Source organism: Diorhabda sublineata, chromosome X, assembly GCF_026230105.1.
Source record: "Diorhabda sublineata isolate icDioSubl1.1 chromosome X, icDioSubl1.1, whole genome shotgun sequence".
Lineage (NCBI taxonomy): Eukaryota > Metazoa > Arthropoda > Insecta > Coleoptera > Chrysomelidae > Diorhabda > Diorhabda sublineata.
Genome location: NC_079485.1, coordinates 31,432,393 through 31,457,131, shown reverse-complemented (window position 1 = coordinate 31,457,131; position 24,739 = coordinate 31,432,393). Strand labels below are relative to the sequence as shown.

At 31.2% G+C, this 24,739-nt stretch overlaps 1 protein-coding gene across 1 annotated transcript in view; it reads left to right on the top strand.

Moving 5' to 3' along the window:
- The window catches only part of LOC130451698 (cytotoxic granule associated RNA binding protein TIA1-like), a 168,262-nt gene that overhangs the window by 70,753 nt on the left and 72,770 nt on the right, over positions 1-24,739 (top strand). Inside the window, exon 3 of the mRNA XM_056790885.1 lies at positions 20,879-20,954. Within this exon, the coding sequence (XP_056646863.1) occupies positions 20,879-20,954 (76 nt within the window). The remainder of the gene's footprint in view (positions 1-20,878; positions 20,955-24,739) is intronic.

Sequence of the window (24,739 nt, the reverse complement as noted above, 5' to 3'; positions counted from 1 at the left end):
TTTTTGAACATCTAGCTACTTCTTTGAATCTTTTGAATTCTTGAATCTTTGAATCTTTGAATCTTTGAATCTTTGAATCTTTGAATCTTTGAATCTTTGAATCTTTGAATCTTTGAATCTTTGAATCTTTGAATCTTTGAATCTTTGAATCTTTGAATCTTTGAATCTTTGAATCTTTGAATCTTTGAATCTTTGAATCTTTGAATCTTTGAATCTTTGAATCTTTGAATCTTTGAATCTTTGAATCTTTGAATCTTTGAATCTTTGAATCTTTGAATCTTTGAATCTTTGAATCTTTGAATCTTTTGAATCTTTGAATCTTTGAATCTTTGAATCTTTGAATCTTTGAATCTTTGAATCTTTGAATCTTTGAATCTTTGAATCTTTGAATCTTTGAATCTTTGAATCTTTGAATCTTTGAATCTTTGAATCTTTGAATCTTTGAATCTTTGAATCTTTGAATCTTTGAATCTTTGAATCTTTGAATCTTTGAATCTTTGAATCTTTGAATCTTTGAATCTTTGAATCTTTGAATCTTTGAATCTTTGAATCTTTGAATCTTTGAATCTTTGAATCTTTGAATCTTTGAATCTTTGAATCTTTGAATCTTTGAATCTTTGAATCTTTGAATCTTTGAATCTTTGAATCTTTGAATCTTTGAATCTTTGAATCTTTGAATCTTTGAATCTTTGAATCTTTGAATCTTTGAATCTTTGAATCTTTGAATCTTTGAATCTTTGAATCTTTGAATCTTTGAATCTTTGAATCTTTGAATCTTTGAATCTTTGAATCTTTGAATCTTTGAATCTTTGAATCTTTGAATCTTTGAATCTTTGAATCTTTGAATCTTTGAATCTTTGAATCTTTGAATCTTTGAATCTTTGAATCTTTGAATCTTTGAATCTTTGAATCTTTGAATCTTTGAATCTTTGAATCTTTGAATCTTTGAATCTTTGAATCTTTGAATCTTTGAATCTTTGAATCTTTGAATCTTTGAATCTTTGAATCTTTGAATCTTTGAATCTTTGAATCTTTGAATCTTTGAATCTTTGAATCTTTGAATCTTTGAATCTTTGAATCTTTGAATCTTTGAATCTTTGAATCTTTGAATCTTTGAATCTTTGAATCTTTGAATCTTTGAATCTTTGAATCTTTGAATCTTTGAATCTTTGAATCTTTGAATCTTTGAATCTTTGAATCTTTGAATCTTTGAATCTTTGAATCTTTGAATCTTTGAATCTTTGAATCTTTGAATCTTTGATCAATGAAATGAAAGAAACATACGTTTTCCAATAGTTTCGGCTAATTATTTTATCATCAGAGTATATATGTTGGATTTTGATTAAAAAATATGAAATCAGAACGGCATTTAAGGTCTAAATTACCTTATGAATTATTTAAAAGTCATCAATCATCATCAACAATCCACCATCTTTCAAATATCAGCTCATTAGTTTATTATAAATAATTTTCTATTTATTTATTAGATTTTACTCAAATATATCGTAGTTTTCGAATTGAATCTAAAAATACTATATTTTCGTTCAATTTCCCAACTTACCCCAGAAAATACTTATAAAATCAAATTTGTGAGTTTTTTTGACAAAAAAAATTGTTACGCCATTGGTATAGTAGTTTACGTAACATTTAGTATAAAATGGATATTCAAAATGATGCATGTTTTTGTTTATTGTACAACTATGCCTGTTTTAAAAAAAATATTATACGTAATACGTCCCGAGAGTGGTCTTTCACTGGACGAGTGGGAAAATTGCCGACGAGCCGCAGGCGAGTCCTGCAAGCCTGCGAGTCCAGTAAAAAACCACTTTCGGGACGTATTACGTTATAGTTTTAAATAATACAAAACTCGGTTACAATAGAAACCCATTGACCACTATCTTAGACTAACTATTTTATTATTTTTTTCACTAAAGATAGGCCGGAAAGTAAATAAAAATGAATCCGGTAAAAGCTTTTACCGGACTATCACAATAATTTACTGGCTCGGTCCGATAAAATGAGATTTTCTGACCTAAAAATAAACCGGAAAGTACTAATTTCTAGCCCGTTCAAAAAAAATACATTAACATACATAACTACGATGAAATTAGTTTTGTTCAACATTTAGAAACGTAAAAGAAGAAATCCCATAATTTGTTTTCGATATAGAAGTTGTGCACAAAATAATTCGGTGAAAAAACCAATTGTGGAACAACTCCAAACGTTTTTTCATCATCATCAATGCTTTGGATCGCATGCCGTCTGATAATCATAAAATTATCATCAAAACTGATAAGACGCTAACAGAAGAACACGCGAAACGCATTAATGCGCCAACAATTGACGAAGTCACTATTGCCGTTGTGGGTGAAAATTTAGAAAACTGAGATAATGTTTCACATCAGCGTAGCAATCAACTGCAGCGTGTGTCCGAAATACATCGATCATATGATGCTCTTCAATATCCCATCTTATTTTGGTAAGGTGAGGATGATAATCATTTTTCAACGAGGTTCAGTTAGAGGTTCCTAAACTAACAAAATAGTTCAATTATTATTCATACAGACTGATGATTCGGGAAAATGAGGCTTGTCAGAGGCTTGAGTCCGTAAATCAGATGATTGAGTGTTTCCCATCCTCCACCAACATATTGTTATCTCAATAAATTCATTTTCAACTTAATGGACACTTACTTCAACAAGCAAAATTGAGGAGTGCAACCAATCCAAAACACAAACATCAGAAACTACATATTCATATAGTTACAAAAACGATGTACTTTTCTATCAATTAGAATTTTTGTTAACTTGTGTTACTTCGTCTGATTAAGAACAGTTTTGATGAATTTCGTACACTGACCACTCTGTATTTCATACCGATCGATGAGAAGAGAGAACTCTGGCTGCTCCCCGTTCAGCTACTTGTTGAAAAGTTCAAGCAAAAAGACAAGTTCGCAAACTTAATCGAAATTGACCTACCACCACGAACAACTCACTTATCGGCTGCAGCATTTGAAGCATTTATTGAAAGTTTCGATTGATATTGTTCAGAACGAGGTCTCAGAAAAGTCATAGTAGGTTAATGTTGAAGAAATTTAAGCCGAATAATTTCATAAAATAATAATGAATGGAATATCCCATTAGAACAAACTGGGTTTTGTTACAAAAATAAAAACATCTACCAGAGTCGTACAGTTTCAACTTTTCCACCTCAGGCATTCTTCTGTTTATGTGGTTTTTCCGGGAAGTATCATTTTTAATTTCAAAATACCCCGACAACTTTCACTGTACATGTGTAATTTGTGGAAACATCAAAGAGTTTCAACAGAAAGTTGAAATCCACAAGGCGTTTCTGAATATGAAATATGTCACAGTGATATAAAATGCATAACCTGCAACTGAGTGTAAACCGAAACATTTAAGGATATTAAACTAGGATTTTTGAAACTCAAAAAGTTCAATAACTTATCAGTTGGATTTACACAGCAAATAAAATAACATAAAACAAAATATAAAAGTTCACCAAATGGAAAATACCTTTAGCGTTTATTTTTGAAATAACTAATAAGAAATCGAATAATATTGAACTTACTTTCAACTGTTAACTTCCTTTTTCAATATTTGTTACGCATAACGCTACTTTGAACTTATATTTGATGCCATTAGGAATAAGCAAATATTTAATATAATAAATAATAACATTACGTAATATAAAAACTATTGTATTTTCTTTTAGTAATAGAAAGACGTAACTGAGACCTTACTGTTACCTAACAGTAATTCATTGTTATACAATATGTATAGCAATCAAATTACTATATTAAAAATGAATGAAAACACAACAATTTACCTCAAAATGCATGTTTGAGATGATTGGTGTAAGGTAATTCCACTTGCTGGTGTTGGACAAGTCTTCATGCAATGCTTTCTTTGAGATATTTTAGATGTGCTTGTTCCTTAAAAGTCTATTATCTAGGATACTTAACTGTTTATCCGCGAAACTACCGTTCATATTATTTCTATTTAAATAAAATGAGAAAATTTTGCGTCCAAATAGTGTGTAGTGCATACTCAGATGATTAAAAATTATCTCTCAAATCTGTTTATTATATAAATGACAAATACTAAACAAACAAGAAGGTAAATGAGTTCTTTCAACACATGAAGCAATCTCGTTTATTGAGGCTGTGAAAATGTTAGAATACGACTAGAAACACACATTAAAATTTACGCGGCGTAGAGCCCTCACAGTTTACTGGAGTTCAGATAATAACGATATAATAGGAAAAAGTTTTTTTCGCTTTTTTAAGACCGTCCCTGGATAATACCTGAGGGTAGTAGTTGAGATAAAAATACTATTAGAACAAATGAGTATACGGGAGTTTGCTAAAGTATGTTCATTAAAAAACTTTGAAAGTTATGTTTCCTGAATTCCCTAATGGCTTGAAACTCCTTTTGCGCAATTATATCGCGGGACCGATTGCAGCTAACAGCTGCAATGACATTTCCACTCATTTACTAAAAGTATTATTATTTCAACTTTTCCCAAACTTATCTACTTATTTCTGTGATTTTTTTCAATCACCTAGTAAGCAAGTCATAATTTTTCATTCAAAAACAGTACCAAGAACTGCATATCTTTCCAAAAATATTTCCTCCAAATAGGATTGTAATATTCTCATTAAACATAAAATGATAAAAGAGCGAAAGCCTCATCCCTGAAGAAGCCGTTAGGTAAGGTAGAATACAAGGATGGCTTTCGGCATCGTATTATCGTACTGCAGTGGGATTGTTGGGATATTTTTCTGTTGCATCATTTTCCTAAATATTTCTAACACTGAGACTGATGATGAAATTGTTGACATTAGCTATACCCGGCATAAGAAAAGAGCTGAAAAGCTTAATTTTAAATGCACGAAAATGATGATAAGGCTGTTGATGACGTTATTCCCAAAACGGCAAATATTTTGGGAGTATCTTCTTCAAGTATTCAAGGTTGAAATCTAACTTCAAATTTAACTAACTTGCCGCTGTTTATAAAAAGCATATATAAAAGGCACAGACAAACATTAAACGATTAGGCGTATGCGCCAAATTTTGGATTTCGATTATATCTAGACAGGACAGGCTTAACGGCCCATGTCGTGGACTAGTAACAATAGTTTCTTATAATTTGCCGAGAGCAAGTAAGTGTATCCATGAAGATCCTAATAATTGGAAACGATATATTACGCATATTTTGGTAATTAACAATGTGTATGTCACCCAATTATGTCTTTTTATTACAAGCAAAAGCAACGTCACAAGATCTTTCAACATTGCATGAACTGTTTTGTATCGTTTGTATTTTGCATTGTCTATGAACTTTTATTTTCCATGATAATAAAACATTCCGTATCTTTCTCCAAATCATCCAAACTTCACAAACAATATTTTTATGAATTATTCAAGCTGCAAACAAAAATTATAGCTTTTTGTTTATAGTTTACTTAAGAAAGAAAATAGATTCAGCCTTATATCCCTGAAACGTTTTTCAAAAATGTTTAAGCTCTTTTTAAAGCGTAAAATCCTTAACTGAAATGCTGCGAATAAAGCTGGATTCATGGCTGCATGGTATGAACGTTGTTTTAAAGTCGATATCCGAGTCCTAGATCTAGTCTTACTCACAGAATTGTAAATTGACCTTCACAATTCCAAAAATTTCGCATCGAATCTCTTAAAATAGTGTTAAGAGAAAATAGGCCAAGAGAAAAATTTCACAATTATTATTTATTTTCGTTGAATGGTAGCTGTACATTCGAATACCAAGTACCAATTCATGGGGGAGGGATTATTTTTTACAGACAGACAAGGCCTAAAGCATTTGAAAATGATAGAAAATGAGAGAAAATGAATAAAACCCATTGAAAAAGAAAGGGAATACAACAAAAATGGAAGGAAAAATAATTTAAAGGTGATCCAACATCGGGAAGTAGAAAGGGTGAGATTTTAAGGGTAAAAAAAGGTTATCTTGATTTGTGGTAAAATTAAAAGTTCTATAAAAAATAGATGAATAGCAAAGTTATAGGTAGTACAACATATATACACTTTTCCCACATAACCTCAAAATTATGTAAAAAATTCAAATAACCAAGTTTTCAGTTTCTTATTTTTTTTTATAAGAAATATTTTTTTACGAAATTCAGTGAAAGCTTATCTTTTAATATTCCAAACAAACTCTAGTTTTCTTGATTCAAAATAGTTTCTTTTTACCTTATTTTCACTCAAAATCGGAAAAACGTCCTAATTTTCCATCGAAAATTCTCACGTCAAAACATCGGTTTTCTTTAAAAATCAAAAATCTCTACCTGAGTGATAAATTTTTCTCAAGAAATGCAAAAAAACGACAACGAATCCGAACAATTTTCGTAATCATTACATACAAATTTTAGCCATTTATCAAAATTTTTATCAATGTAATATGGAATCTCAAGTTTTTCGAGTTGAGTGTGACAATTTAGCAACAGAAACAGCTCTTTTTAACATAAGGCAAAATAGTTGGGCCTCTATCGAGTTTTTCAGTGGTAGCAAACATTTTGCTGCAATAAAATAATGCATCCACAATTTCCTTTTGGACTACTAGTATATGACAATAAAATCTTCTCCACTTCACTGACATCACTAAACTTAATGTAAAAAACACTTAACTTTGATCGGACAACTCCACGTCGACTATAGTTCTTCCAATATCAATTGCAGAAGACAAACATTCAATAATTAATAAATACGCACGGCACTCATACCAAATTAAGAAATGAAAAATAATGTTTACGCCCCGTATAAAATTCGGTAAGCATCAGTCCACGTGGAATCATCATTTTCATTGTTTACCAATGAAGACATCGAATTGTAAACATAAATGCATTTCTATTGGCCCAAGCTGTCGCAAGGGCGTATGTACACAATTTCTTTGAAATATTCCTGCCTGACTGTCTGCGATAAGCAGTGGTGTGGCTTGGTGATTTTAATTTAATTCATAAATTTCTTCAAATTAATAGAAATATGGCGTTCTTTTGACCATAGGCGAATGAAGACAATTTCTACAAATTTTATTGACTTTGGATGTAATTTTCATGGAACCGCGATGGCAGTAATAATGATAAAGTTAGTAGCAGTACAAAACAATATTCTAAAACCTTTAGGTGTAAAGGATCTTCACCTTATGCTACCTGATAATAGCATGTATGAGGGCTTCAGATAAGTATATAATAGTTTTATTTTGCCTTTGGTTTATTTACTTATATTTACAATGTAGGTTGTAGAAAATATTTAACAACATATTCTATGGCTAACTACATCATGTACATCAACCGAAAAACTAGGTTTCATTAATTTTAATTGAGCAGTATAACCTCACAAATTATCTAGTTTAACAGAAACTTGTTTAAAACAAGACTTCTCTTTAATTTTTCAAGCTCTCAGAAAATTCTATTCCCTTCCTCGGGGAATTACAGCAAAAAGTATAAAATTTAAAATATTTATCGTACTCGGTATTATTTCCAACAATGTTAAATAATATAATTGAAAAAAGTTTCTACAACTCGAGAATATACAACATAAGTTTATATATTAAACACTAACTTGTAACTTATTCATTCTTAATCCACTGACACTCTCAAAGGCACGAAACTATTTAAAAATTAGCATACACTAGTCGTCATTTATAGCCGTCAAGGGGACTATTCATTCCATTATTTGGGAATGTATCTCATTTCTCCAAATCTGCAAAGTTTTAAAATTCTTCCTAATAGTTCCAGTAGAAGTAATTAAAATGCTACTGGCCTAAATTACTTCGGAAATTGTCGATCCATTGTTTTCTTGGCAATAGAAAAGATTTCGATGAAGTCGGTAAACGATTTGGCGTGCGTGTATAACAGCAGTAATAAATTTATTAAGACTGCACTCTGTTATTGATTACTAAAATTTCGTTCTAGGATTCAACCGCAATTAAGTCGAACGTGATTATTCATGACAATAATATGAGAATACCATTCCAGATTTACATACATTCCAGTTTGAAACCGTTTGAAAAAGTTAATTTCAAATGTTTTAATTAAAACATAAAAATAAAAATAAGGGAACTATACTCAGTGAGGTTACTGCTACAATGAATGAAATTTGTGGGTAGTTGTTGTATGTAATAGCAAACTTTTCATCAGATATAACAAATGTTTTATTTTCTTCGAGGAAATTAGTTGAGGGAAGATGAAATAAAAGCAATAAGGTGGACATAATTACGAGGAGTGGCTATTATATTTATCTACAACCACATTAAAAAATACTTCACTTTAAAACAGAATTATATATTTTAGTTATTATATTATCTTCTAGCCTAACCTCATTTTTTAAAGATTTTTTTTTTATTTATTTTCGATTTTTTTTATTCATGACTCTTTGATTGTCAGTTTATAAAAGTCCAAGTTCATGAAATTTACTTATAACTATTGTTAAATTTATGTTCATTCAATACTAAGACCATAACGTTGATTATTTCCATTAACATTGGCTTGACTTTTCTGAGAAATATACGATGAGAGCATTTTTCGAGTGATTTTTGATATTTGTGTTACACCGATCCAAAAAATCACCATATAACTTCTTGTAGACATATTTTTCTTGATTTTTCCGGAAGCAGATTACATTGCACGCAATCTCTGCAATTTCTGGAGGAGTGCAATCAGATTCTTCTCCAATGTTTATTTAGCTGAATAATTAGAATTTTATCAATCAAAATTTGAACAAAATTTTGATATACAAATAAGAAAAAAGTGTCATAATGATTATCCGATTTAAACAGCATTTTTCGTACGCATTTAGACGTATATATAAAATGCGATTTATAGTCCGGTCAATTTAAATATTCCAAATTACATAAATTCCGACCAAGCTGAAAATCATTGAAATTGCTTAAAAAGTAATCAAAAACTAAATTCCACATGGAAAAAATGTTATTCATAATCAATGGTCAAAAAATTAGTTTTTCGCAATTTTCATGAAAACGGTAAGTTTTATCATAAAAATACATCTCAGACAAAAATAGTGAATCATAAAATTATCTACAAAAAACGTTTCAAAACTTTTTTCTCACGAGCAACTGTTTCTGAGATATAACGATTCAAAAAGTTTTGCGCTTTACATTGCATTGCACGGTGCATTGCACGGTGCATTGCATCATGTCAAGTGGCCTTAAGTAACCATTAGACAACGTGAACAACCTGATCAATCAATATCAGTGCCAATATTACAATGACATCACATTCTACTCATTTTATTGCCATTTGTCGTATGATGAATCGATAAATTGATTTATAAAGATAATGTTTTATAATGTAAATAAAAGTTAGGTAGATGGAATCGTCACGTTACAGATATAATAAAGCTACAATGATATATTAACAAACTTAAATAACTACGTTGATTCATCTATTCCCATTAAATCTTTTGAAAGTTATAAGAATAGTTGTATAGGACCTATTTTATAACTTTATAACGTTTTCCTTGAAGCTCCTACAAAAGCTCTGGAATCAGGTAGAATGAACATACATCGATCACCTAAAGATAGAGTAAGCTACTACGTAATCCAAATCACCCTTAAAAACCTATGAAATATATATATATATATATATATATATATATATATATATATATATATATATATATATATATATATATATATATATATATATTACATATATATATATATATATATATATATATATATATATATATAAAAACCTATAATATAATGAGAAAAATATAATTTAGGATAATATATATACAATTCATTGATCTATAGAGAAAATTGAAAATTCAAACATTTTGTTGGTAGTTTAAGCATTTCAGTAAGGCCACCATATTACGTGTCGTCATAGGTATAAAATAAACACCGAACATTTGATATAAAGTAAATACGACAGTTAATCCCTCAGTTATTCTAAAATAAGCGTTTTTATTAATCTTTGATTAATACGAAAAATGGTATATAGATCGTGCTCTGTACCAGGATGTAAAAATACCACAATTAAAACACCTGATAAAGTTTTTTTATGATGCCAAGAAATTCGAATGTAATACAAAAAAAATTGGTTAGTAGATCCTGCGAGATGTACTTATTTTTGTTTCCAGGATCATTTTAATGTAAGATAAATTCAAACTTATTTTAATATTTTATAGTAATTGAGTTTATTATGCTTTTAATTCTTAATGTTATTATGTATTGATGTGAGAAATTAACTTATAAAAGGTTTTTTCACTAACTAATAAATAAAAACTGTATTAAGATAACTGTTCAATGTTTTTATTCAACCTATGACGTCTCAACTGAAAACCAATGAGAATTGTTTTCTTGTGTAGTTAAAAATTTGAAATTTCCACGATTTTTTAATGAAATTTTTACTTTCATTAAAATTTCATATCAAGAACTTAACTAAACAACTAAATATTAACTGCGCTTGTCATTGTAATGAAACGACGAGAAGAAGAAGAATAATCTTTTTGTTAGCGGTCAATTATAATGAAATGTGTGTAAGTGACTGTAATGAAACTTTGTTTGACGTAACTCTCCCCCACTTTTGTGTCTAATAAATGTAGAATGTGCGTTATGTCGTAGCATTAACCCCATCTCAATTAGGACCTCCTTCCATTACTGCAGGAATTAATGTAGCACTGTAATAGAATTATTTAGCAGAACAACCACCGTTATAACGAATAAAAATAAATTTCAGTACGAAATTTCGCCGCAAAACTAGATTAACACTTCGAGTTGATGCGACAACTTTTTACTTACTGCATGAAATACTCTCATAACTTAGTATTCAACTTGTTAGCCAGATTTTGAATAATAGCTTCGAAAAAGTACATTCCAAAATCAAAATTTATATTTTTATTATTGTTAGAAAATATAGAAATCGATAACAGACTCAATTACATGACGGAATTTACAAAAAATTCGGAGAGTACTTTCAAATTGACATCGAAACAAATTCTACACCATCATTCCATAGTTCAAAAATAACCAAGTACCGATAGATGTCTTTACTATGTGAAAATTCCTACCTTGTACCTTCTAAAGATCCCATACAGGGTCATAGAAAATTATCGGGTTAGATCTATAAAAGTTGTCGAATATTGCCATACGAATTTACCGAGATTGCGCAGCTCCTTGCCCTTTCGAAAGTTGATCGTTTTATTAGAAGCTTTGTGACTAGTAATGAAAAATGGATACATCCAAACAATCATAATAGGGAAAATCAGTGCTTGGGCAAAGAAAAATTACCAGAACACGTCGTAAAGAAAAATATTAACTATATCTTAACAAACCTCAAAAATAATTCTGAAGACATAATTGGTGATAGGAAAAACGGCATAATTATTTTAATTTTTCAAGTTCTATAAATATGTGAAAAACTCAATTATTTGTCGATGATTTTGCACCAATCAGAACATAATAAATACAACCTAGTACTGTATACTGATTTAATTAAAGATCAATTTATCTTGAGTGCCGAACACAAGTGTTCCTTATTCCTTCCCACTTTATCATGCTTTTCAAAACAAATTAGTGCACTACAAATACTTTTAGCAGTGGTATAGCAAATATTCAAATAAATGAACAGTTGAAATAGAAACCGTTTGTTCTTTTAGTTATATATCTCGGAAAATAAGGTGAGTGATTTACAATATGAGTGTTCAACTCTCAATGATACTGCTTAAATAATTTGTAAGACTCAGCTGATGTGTTTTATCAAAAACACTTCAATAAATCATGTCCATAACATGTGTAGAAGAAGAATGTATGCTATAGTCTGGCTTTCGCATCGAATATTATTCGGTCTGGTGATGTAAAATCCAGATCCATTCAAAAATCTGTTGATCAGTTTGGAAATTCCTAAAATAATAATAAGTTCCTAAACTCACTTATTTGGACTAACGCTCCAAAGCATCTAGCTCGAAAGTCGTTGAAATCGCCATATTTCTTCCTGTATTAATCCTCAACGAAGAATTCAAATCTATTCTCGAGATGATTGGAGTAAATATTGAAATTAATGCTGAAGGATTTGTCCATCTGCTGTCGGCCGTTCCGAGAAACATTAAAGCGATTTTTTTAGCATGCTACATATATACCGGTATGCTGACTTGTCGGCTCAAATCTGAAACGCCTCACGTATGACGTTACGCTGGAATCAGAATATTTACTTGGCCACCATTGAGATTAGGTTGGAGTTGTGTGTATTTACTGTTATGGAATTGACCTGGTTTACGGTGAATTTTTCGAGGAGAGTCTCTAGTTGATATTCTGATAGATTCCGAGAAAATCTTTGACTTCGGTTTCAATATTCTCTATAGGGTTGGAACTGAAGACTTGTTCTAAGTATTTTTTAAACGCGTAGCCTTTATCTTGGCTGCTTTTTACCTACTGACCTTTAGTAGTGCGGATAGGAGGATTTGTTGGTTGAGATATGTTTAGTTTTTTCGTTGTTTTCCATAAGTTGCTTCTGTTGCCGTTAAATTCCTGGGTTAGGTCTGTATTTCATCATTTTTATTATTGTTGAGTAGGATTTTCAGTTCTAAAGTTGCCTGATTCAACTTTATCTTGTCACCGGGAGCGTGTGTTATTCGCCAAATTTTCCTTAATTTCCGTTTGTCCATAATTTCTTTCTATTCAATTATCCTCGAGAGAGTTTTGGGCCTGGTAAATTTATCTTCAATTGTAATTGCTGTTTGATGTTCAACAATATTATCAATGTTTTCTTCAGTTTTAAAAGGAACTTGGAGATACAGCAAGCTATCCCATAGGTATATTTGTTGCCTAGTCTTGGTGGTATTTCTTTTACTATTATTTGGGTTCTGGCAGTGATTAGGACTATAAGAAGATAGTTTGGAACTAGATTATGCATTTCCACATTCTTCTGGAAGGCCCCTGTAGACTCCAAAGTCTACTAGATCAGAACTTTTATTCCTATCAGTTGGCCAATTGGTCACCAGTTGATATGGATCTTATTCCTCTTCTTTCCATAGCTTTTAATAGCGGTCTGCCTTTAAGAGTTATTAATCTGGAGCCCCATTGTGTATGTTTGCCTTGCCAGTCTTCTATGTTAATATTAGTTGCCAAATAGACATCCGAATTAATAAGTGAAAAATTACAGTTTTACCATGAAAAATCTTTGAATGATCATGACAGTTTTATATATCTGCTTAACTTTTAGAACATTCTGTATAAGGTGATAATATATTGTCGATTCTTTGACGGTTTTCACAAATTTCCTATATTATTATATATAAAAAGTTCATCGCAACAAAAGCAAAAAAAAGTGAATTGAACTACCTTTTCCCGTTTATTGCTAACCTTATTCTGGTTTTCGTTCAAGTATATTTACCAATTTTTTGTTGTTGAAATGACATTGGCTCTTAACGTTTTTTTCGTCCCATCAACTCTCTCGACCCTTCAAACACTTCTTTCATTTGTCATCTTCAAATAATTATGTTTATTCTCGTTTTCCCTAATCATACGACCATTGTTATTTACTTTATTAATTTAATTTTCATTAGAGAACTCTGTCACAGGTTGATGGTTCAAAATCTTCTATCAGATAAGCACCGTGTGGTGCAATCACCATGATTTTATATATATATATATATATATATATATATATATATATATATATATATATATGTATATGTATATAGTGACCAAGATAAATTGATCATTAATTTTAGTGCACATAACCCTAATCTAAAATATCGTGTTTTCCTCTTTAATTTCAAATTGGGAAAAGTCGCCGGTTCAAGTAAACTCCCCAGAGAAAATTCTGATTTTGTGGTAGTTGAAATATTCTCGTTTTAATCGATACTAGAACACATTTATGTACAGGGAGGAAAGATTAGATAGAAAACTAAACAGAACATTTCTTATTTAAATACAAGCTGAACATCAGTTTATAGTGGTTGATCTTAATAAACTGATAAGTCATGTCGTGTTGAAGATAAAGTAAAGGCTTATGTTGATGATGAATTTGACCAAGCAGCTTTTGATGGAAATTGAGAATTGACAGCGTAACATTCAAAAATTTTACAAGTATTGGTGTAATCAATATAGTTATAACTGGTAGTACGGTGTAGACTCTTCAGCAGAACTGTAACCAGATAATTTTGACCAATTCAATGGCTTGGCACATTATGCGTCAGAGAAGATTGTCTTTTTCATGTTCAGACTTCCCGATTTGAGATTTTCACTTGTTTATATAAATGGTTCGTTTATATAAATTCTTGAATAAGTTGATACACCATTTTACTTTGCAGTAGAATCATACTATTTTCGTTATCCATAAAGACGGTACTGCATGTTAATTCAGTCATTGAATTGACTAGTTTAATATAATTACAGAGTAATTGTGGCTGTATCTGATCCCATTCATTTAGTTGAGATCGTTAAAATTTAATGATTATTGCAAACCATCATATAAATTATGTAATTATGAACCGCTTATAATTTGAAAGAGAGACATGATACTAATGGTATGCCATCTCAATCGTTTATTCTTGGATAAAGTTTCAATAAAACTTTCATGGATGATAAAAAATAAATATAATAAATAAAAACAATCCCCAAATAATTTGATTAGCCCAATCTCTTGACATTAAAATAGAATTGATCACAAAAGCTCTGGAGGATAGAAAAGTCCAAATAAATAAATAAATTATTCACTTATTGATATAATTTACGGTACATCAAGCCTTCAAAATATGAATAAAGCACCGTCTACGTGAATTTAAGTAAACAAAGAAGTGAGACATTCTATCTAGTCTAAGTAATCTTCTAATAATGATAGAAATACATGTTTCATTTTCTTTTTCCTTAAGTACCATACCTGTCTTCAAGCATAGACTCCATAACAATCTGGTTGAATTGGTCTCTACTTGGAATAGTTGTTCGGCTTCCAGTCCAGTCCCATTTCTAACCACGATAGCTTTTTACGACCTATCCATCTTCTGCCCTCAGCCTTTTCCTATTTGGTCATATGAAAGGTGTGACGTACTGACGTTTCTCATTCTTAATATTTATTTAGCTGTCTGAGTACCTTTCCATTACTAGTGTGCAGTCCACGGGATTCTTCGGTAGCACCTCATCTTGAACGCTTCGTTTTAATCATGATGTCAGCTTCAAGCCTCCAGGTCTCATATCCGTACAAAAAAGGCTCCATACCTAACAGCGGAATATTCTTGACCGCGTTTGAATTATGAGTTTCCTACTAGTGAGAGTGGCTTACATTTGCTGAATGCCCTACTGGTCCTTTCAATCCCCGCTCTTATCTCCTCGTTATTGTCCAGCCAGCTACCTAAATATTTAGGATGTAATATCAGTTCAATGTTGTGGACATTCATTCTAATTGAAATAGGTTCTATGTTACCGCACGTGTCCAGCAGCAAGTCTTCCATGTTTTCAGCTGCCTGATTACTGCTGTTTAACCATAGACACATATCATAATAGTCTATATTACAGATTAGAAAAGAAGAAAAAAAAAGAGCTTCGCGTGTGTCTGGTCCGCTACGAAATCCAAATTTTTCTGTGCCAACATTTTATTTTACTTTAGAGGAACGAAAATATATTAGCTACTGTACTATCAGTATACTTTTACGAGGTGTGACTATAAAATAACGAAAATAATTGTATCATGTAGAATATTCAGTTAAGAATTCAGTACCTCACGCAACTGTAAACAAATCAGTGTAGTAGGTTTCATCCGCATCAGAGGCGCTCTTTTACCAGATAATGTCAAGTCCAACAGCAGAGCAGAAGCAATTTCACGTGAAACTTGGAAAACATAAACTGAAATTTATGATTTATTGAAAGAAGTGCATGGCAGTGGATTTTATTGCATGTTTCAAGTGGTTAAAGCGCTTTTAAGATGATCATTTGCGGAGGAAATATTTTGAGAACCATCTCTATGTCTGACTTAGAATTTATTGAGTTCTTATAAACGTTCCTTTATTTAATTATTGGAAATTTCGAACAAAAATTTAATGTTTTAAATCGAAACATTTCCTTGCTAATTGTTTTTTTCTTAATTATACAATTTCCAGCATTTCTTAACAATTTATTGTTTTAGTCAATTAACGAAGAATAAATTCACGAAAGAATTTCCTGCTTAAGTTTAACTTGACTTTCTTCGACTTTCATAGAACGTTGTAAGCAAATCGTTTTGAATTTAAATTTATAAAAATAAAAGCGTCATTAGGAGAAGCTTGCAGCTTTTAAATTAGTACATTCTGCGTTTAAATTTAATTTTTTTTCTCGGTTTATGAATTACAAAGTAATTTTACTACTCACTCATGAGATAAATTCAAAATAAATTCATACAAAGTTTATTTTGCAGGAAGATTTTAGTAAATACATATTTTAATATCAGTTAGATAACGACATAGAAAATTTGAAATTTCACTGTTCACTGTTTCACATTTTTATGTAAGTTCTAATTTCGTAGCTTTAATTTTTGTATATATGTCCACAAACCTATATTCATGTCATTACAAATATTATAACCAGGAGGAATAACTGATCTGTTTTAATTTGTTGGTAATATAATAGCTCTTCATACATCTTAAATAAAACTATCACATTTACTAGATCTCTAGATACTAACAGGCTCACAAATAGAGGCGGATAAATAGGTAGAATTACAGCGGTTGAAACAGGCAAAGATACGGTAGATCGACTTAGGGGAGGCACTACGAATACTAACAGAAGTCCTATCGGGGTACTGTTGCTTCAATAAACACCTAAAGACAATAGACCTAGCAAATGGAACGTAGATAATAGAACCTTCATCCACATTATCTCACAGATTAGACACTACGGAGCTCAAGACAGTTACATCTGAAATAGAAGATCCCTGGCAGCTGGAGCCATAGCACATCCTGAACATTCTTAAAGGAAAAGGGGATAATTGATCAGTTGAAAACTTCGCAGATCCTCAGTGCCACTAAGCTGGAATTTCTGGAACTGATTGCGATAATCATACTAAATACACCAACATTCACAATTACACTGTATGACACACGTTTCGATAACCAAGTTATCGTCTTCAGAGACTGAAGGTAAACAGTGTTCCTTCAGTCTCTGAAAGAAGATAACTTGCTTAACGAAACGCGCTTCAGACCGTGTAATCGTGAGTCCCTGTTCAACAGAAAAAATGGATACAATAAATCCTTATGGTCCCAGTGGTAATGAAACCCTAATCACGATATACATACATACATTTACAGGAAAGGTGAAAACTAATGATAACTTTGGCTTCCCCCTGTATCTATTTATCATATCTATTTTATGCGGAAACATTTACTGCCGGTGATACCGGAAGTGCCCATTATTTCAGGAAGGCTAACAGATATCGAACCATGCATAACTTTGTTCGATAGATCTATCTGTGTATCAGGAAGCATAATTCATACGGATGGCTGGCTAGCCCCTATCTATGCCTCAGCAATGAAGGCTATACTCATGAGTCATTCGCAAAGAAAGATTTGTTCCTGATAGCGGGGTTCGTACCCAAACAATTGAGGCCAGTTGGAGACCTCTGAGAACATTCTTTCGCGATTGACATGTATCTTCAGAAGATTTGGAGGACATAATCAATATACATGGCGACAAGAATGTCATAAATCTAAACCAAAAATAGACCCATTCATTTCAATAATAGAAGAAATTAAAAAGGATGTTCAAATATGAAATTCATAGATTTGTCCTATTGAAATGTTTTGAAGAAAATTATTTTTGTTTACCTTTATTTCAGTTTCTAACATAACCTTATCTAACCTAACCTAACCTAATCTAAACTAACCTAATCTAACCTTACAAATCTATGGTTTTTGTATACTTTTTCCACAGAAACTCTTCTACGCATGTGTCAATCATCATGACTTTTCACACACAGATAGATCTTGATAAAATCTATCGAACAAAGTTATCCATGGTTCGATATTTGAGATAATGGCCACTTCCTATCTTTGGAAGTAAATGTTTCCACATTAAACAGATCGATTTCTTTTAATATAAATAGTCTATGTATAGAGTTTCATGATGATCGTTGTGGGGGATTATCATACTTGTGCCCTGAATACATTCCTGTGCACATCTGAGTATCGACAAAAGAAGATCCAATCAAAATACTGCACTGTTATATTTTACGAAAATAACTATTTATTCATTAATATAACGATTTTATAGTTTTCAGAAGATTCCAAACCCAACTACTAATACTCCATTCCTAAGACAGTGTTCCAATATTGAAGTTACATGTGAAGAGATATTGGCATTCTCTTCACACGTACGGTATTATTTTGGATACTTCCGGTTTCCTGTCATTCAAACTACACTTAAAAACTTTTTATTGTGTTAGCCAGGAACGAGTTCTTGGATTTGAATTTTATGGTCTCTTTGTTTCTGTTCAAGAAATCGTTTCAACACCCTACCAGATAAAAAATAAGTTAATATATTTTAGAGGGAAAGAAGTCCGTGGTAGTGTTTTTACATCTATTTTGGAAATTTACAGTAATATTGAACGAATGAAAATATCAAATAAAAAGAGAGAATTCATGAGCCTTATCATACTGTAAATATCTTTCCCCGACCAAAAGTATACAGTTACAGTACAATTTTATCAATAGCTACACGCTACACAAATTTTCATTCGAAATTATTGAGAATTTCAGTGGATAAAGATGAAGATCAATATTTTCTCGTTCATATTTACGTACAAACAATAATTTTTTAGAGAAAAGCAAGTCATCTTGATATTTATGTCTAAAAGCATGCAAAGGCTTTGAAATCCTGGTAACTATATGACTAGGAAAAGGATCTTAGTATTGAAAGGCAATTTCTTGAAGCTCTCGATTTTAACATGAACATTAACTACCATTATTCAGAAAGATGAGGAAGGTATGGTCGCCGAAAATTACTAGATCTGTCTTAACTCAACCAGGTTAATGGGAAATGTTTTCATGGCTAAAATGGAATACACTCTCATGGTATGGCGCTGAATTTGTTCTTGTAGTCTACAATTTGGTCTTGCAATGCAATGACTCAAAGATATAGTGAAATCAATTTAGATTATATTTTTGGACCAGTTGGGGGTCGTCGATTAACAATGTGCTTTGAAACGCCAATCCAACCAAATTGTTGTTCTCACTTGCTGTGGGGTCAACTTGAGAAGAGATTTCTTAAGATGCAGTTCAAGTATCAACATATCCAAAACTGGAAACCTCTTCACAACATTTATTCTGACTGCAATAATTTCAAACTAACGTTATGACACATTTTCTAACTAGTTACTTTTCATCATCATCATCATCATCATCAATTAGAAAGTAAGTTACCAAAACGAATTGTTATCTATATTTATTGTTTTGAAAGAACTACGTACTTTCAAGGAAGCGGCATGCTTTGACATAATAATTTCCAATTTAAAACTATTTAAATTTAAAAACATTGCACAAATGTAAACCAGACCAAGATACAATCTTTTGTGTGTAAATCTGTGAGTCATTTAGTCGAAGGATATGACATGAATTCAAGTTTTATTGTATCAATAAGATTCATGGTACACGATCTTGATGGGATCCTAAATCATAGATGATTGATTCCGGGTATTCCTTGGACACTTAAGGTCCATTAAGGTATCAAATTACGTACTTTATTCTGTATAGATGTAACTCTAACGACCATACTTATAGATAATCCAAACCTTTCATACAATAAGATTTTTCAGTATTTAAGAGCGGGATGTAAACATGTAAATATCTTAATACTCTGGCGCTCGTTCGAGTATGGTCGTCGGATTATTGAAATCGCGTTTAACTATTTATTTCATTATTTAATAAATAGTTCAGTTCAAAGTAGTTTTGATGTTTTAATACAACGCATATGGTCAACCATCATTGGTTATCCCGGAGATACGTTACAACTAGAGCTAGAATCATTTCACCATAAGGAAGAAGCAACACACTACATCTTCTGGTTAAACTTGTTTCCGGTTTATTCTTTACATTTTGTAGGAGTTCTATTCACCTTTCAATTCAAAATCTGTGGGAAAACTACCCCTTACTGTCAAAATTCAATAAAATAAACTTTAAAGCAATCAGAAAATGAAAAAAAAACATTAGTAGGACTAAAATAAAGATAGCATGATGTTTTAGGATACTATTCATGTTTTCTATACTAACCAATCAATTTGTTACATCAAACCTCCTCTAAGAAATTGATTGGAAATATCCTTTTTTGTAACAAAAATTCAAAATTTCAGTCACGAATAAGTCAAAAAGTATTTTTACAAAAAACTCCATAAAATAATTTTTGCTTAGAATGCTTTATTCTATCGATATTCTATGGTTAGTTTCAACTACAAAACTCACCACATACTAGTTCGAAGTAATATTCACTCCCCATGGTAGAAGCACATATCGGCATAGAGTATAATTTGCTTTTCAAGCTATTTCCTATCTACTGTAACAACTTCAAACAAATCGATGCGTCTTGACGAAAATCTGAGGTAAAAAAGTAAAAAGATATTAAAATATGTCAAATTCAGATATGAAGTATAAGGGCTTTCATACTTAATTAAAATAAATCAATCTTTTGAAAATGTAATTCTCACGTAGTAAGATTGAATACAGCTTCCGTGAAATGAAAGAAGTTTCAACAAAACCTGTGATTGTCAAGTTAAATTTCTTCTTTATTTCAGTTGTAACATGGGTTAAAAAGTGAAAAACAATTAAACGATGTTTCAAAGCTTGGAATTGCCTTATTACGAAAAGAGCATCTAACATATTACATATTTTCGTTACAGGGACTGCAGAGTTGTCAGAGACCCACAGACGTTGAAGTCAAAAGGATATGGTTTCGTTTCTTTCATCAAAAAGGCGGTAAGTGACTTTTAACAGTTTCACTGAATGTTTCTTTAAGAACTGGCGAATGCGCCAATTCACTACATCCACCTTTTATTAACCAAAAGTATAGATAATTTATCATTCTGAATACTTGAAAATTTGTTTAAAATTCTCCGAAAATACATACTTATAAATCTCTTCCGTAGTTATTGAAGGCGCGTTTTTAGTAAGTTCAAATGATTGGAGACATTTTTTTAATTAATACAATCTCTAAAAACAAATTTTAGACTCAATATTTATAAGCTGTTTCTTGATTCATTAAAAAAACAGTTGACCGTATGGGACTTCCCAATCTACTTCCATATTCGTCTTAGAAATGATTCATATATATGGAATATAAACAATATAATTGTCAAATGGTTTACGGTAACAAAATTTCTAAGTGTGGCATCATTTAATCTAATACACCTGGTTTTTATGATAATAACCACGCCTATCCACATAATATGCATCGCCCAACAGCATTAAAAAAAAGAAAATGTACTTTTAAACTTCCAAAATACATGCAAAAATAATAGAATATGAAGGAAGTCTCATAAATAATTTTGTTCTTTATTGTTTGATTGTTTATTTTTAATTGTTTATCCAATGATTATACAAAAAAAGGCCTCAATATTCGAAGTATAATCCATCGTATTCCGTGGATATATTCCAACGTTCAGTAAGATTTTTGAGACTCTGGTTAAACCATTATTTTGACTGAGATGTACTTATTATTAGTATCTTCTTTGGATTCAATACCACCAAGTTCTTCGATTTTCTCAATTTAGTGTGGTTTAGCGATGTCTTGTAATAGAACCCACTTTTGGTTAAGTAAACCTGATTATTTCTCCGATTAAACTTATGCATTCGTATTAGCTGTCTACTACATACCTCGATTGATAGCTCGACGATCTGGAATGATTTTCATAATTTCACCAGACACCCAACAAAACTTTCCGCTCGATTCGATCTCTCTTTGCAACGATTTCTGATATTAGATGAAGCAATTTTTTATCGCAAGTACCAATGCACCTAATAAAAAGATTATCTTTCGACAAGGAGCTGTTTACAAACGTCGACTCAACGTTCCGCTTGAATATCGGTAAAGCAACTATTTGATAGATCTCACTTAATTATTTCAAGTGGTAGTGCATGGTCTCTTCTAAAGGTTTTTCTAACGCTTTCCGTCTGTCAAATCTCCACTATTGAAACTGTACCCACATTTACTAACTGTCCCAGATTTCCCGTTTGCCGGCTTGTCTGCACCCGGGACATGGATTGTTCTGGATTTGGGAGTTGAGCAGTAAAATTGTTAAAGCAAATTTGGACGAGCTAAAAATCATTGTGTCCTGCGTACTGAGTATCCCTTCTTTTAATACTTATCTCGAGAGGGGAATTTTCATTGAATAGAACAAAATCCAGATGCCACTGCATTGTGGATTTGATGAGAGCCGAAATTCTCATGAATTCACACAGTCTTTTGTCTAATTTCCAACAAGATAAATGCTTGATAAATGGTGTGACTTCCGGATTTTTTTTGCTGGGTTTTGGCAACATTGGCCGCTCATTAAGTGTATCTGAACAATTCACGAAAGGATTATCGAAAGAAAGTGAAGCAATTTCATTCTTTATAGAATTATTAGAGACTGTTACTATTTAAATCGGGACGTAGGAATTTTGATATATGAAAACCGATTACATTCTTTGTTATCACTAGTATCTAAGTTAGTATTAGCACATCGAAAACAGAACAGCAAATAACTTAGAGCTAGTACTTTTAAATTTCATTATCCTCACGTGCTGATTCGTCTTTTTCATAACATAATAGTTTCCTTTCAAACCATGTAAAACATCAGCTGTGGCAAATAATATGAAAATAAATTTCTGTTTAAGAACAGCTCAGGAATATATGATGTTAAAATATGCAATATCAAACTTTAATATGCAAATGATGGAGACGCAGCCTCTAATAAATACTTGCTGAGGATGCTTTTGTTTCTTATACAACCATATTGTTACAAACGCTATGCATAAACTTTGTTAACATTCTAAATTCTATTGCTTCATCTATTCTGTTTGTAAAAGAAACTTCAACAATTTCTCAACTTTTGTATAACAGTGCCAATGGTAATCTACAGAGTGTTCAACAACTCAAAATTGAGAAGTTGGGAACTTTGTTTCCTCAAAGTGACTTCCTGTTATGATCAAAGTACAGATAAACGTCACTGGTTTCAAGGGAGTTTATGAACTTTAACATGTATGAAATAGATAATAAAGAGCTAAAAGTAGGATCCCATGAGACACTATGTGTAGAATTTAATCTTACTATTTTTATTCTGATAGATTTTATTAAAATACGACTTATTTAAATTATCTGAAAAATCATTATTTTGTAACAATCAGAATAATAACTTTGAAATGCTAGAGTCCAGCATTCCAATATTGTTCTTAGCTGAATCTTGTTCCCTAATCTCTTCCCCAAGTGAATGGGGGCTGTTGTATAGCTGTATCCTTTTGAAAATCCCGGCTGAGTTACAGGCAGTATTGAATAGGATTTAACATGCTTCTCAATTTGTATTTCAATGGCTCTTTCAATGATTTTTGATAAAATGCAAATAGGCCGAAGATCTAAAGATTCCGTAGGATTCGTTATTGTAGATAATACTATCCCACCACCGTATACTTCAACATAACCAATAATTTAAAGGGAAAATGAGTCGATATTTGAATTATCTGGATTATGTAAGCGGGCGATTAGTTTTCAGATTTATAAACTGAACGTATGAAACTTTCTAATTTATAAATTCTATAAATAAATTCTCTTCTCATTATTTTGCATCTCATCAATTTTTTGCTGCAGATTTGTTTAGCAAAAATAATTATAATTTACGTAAATATACAAGAAAATGTGATAGAAGTTTGAACAATTCAGCAAAGTAATTGAAAATATGAGATAAATTCATAAACACCGCTTTAGAAGAAACGACGATACTCAATGTCAAAAATGGGAGGAAAAATAATTACCGGGCTATCTGAGGGAAGGGAGAGGTGAGTGAGTGAGAGTGAGTTTTTAAAAATAAAAAACGGTTTTTCGATTTTCGATAAATCTTCTAGTCCTAAGGAAAAAAGTCAAAGTTGTAGGTATTAAGAAGATGTGTCTCTCATACACTGTAATTTATTTGATTTGACATAATATCGAAAAAGCACCTAATTTTATAACGAACATTCTCCCATAAAAAATTTGCTTTCTTAAAAAGTCAGTGAGGTTTCTATTCGTTGGAATATCTACTTTTTTATGGTGTAAAAAATATTACCATCACCATGGTGAACTTTCTCAGAAAAGGGAAAAAATTTGAATCCGAACTTTTTTTAATCATTATGCATAATTTTTAGATAGTTATTAAAATTCTCTAATTTCTTATGCTTTTCAAAATAACATGGAATCTCACATTTTCAATTTATTAAGAGAGGAAAAATTCAATAAGTAACTAAAAATTATACGTAATAATTAAAAAAAAAATCGGATGCGAGTTTTTTTCGTCTTATTTTTTGAGTTTTCTGAGAAAATTTACCATGCCCGTGGTAATATTTTTCATACCATCAGAAAATAGAAATTTCAACTAACCAAAGCCTCAATGATTTTTTAAAAGAAACTGATATTTTGACGGGAGAATTTTCGATTGAAAATTAGGATGTTTTTTCGATATTAAGTTAAAATAAGGTTTAAAAATAAATATGTTGTATCGAAAGGATTAATTACATAAAAAGGTAACTTTTCA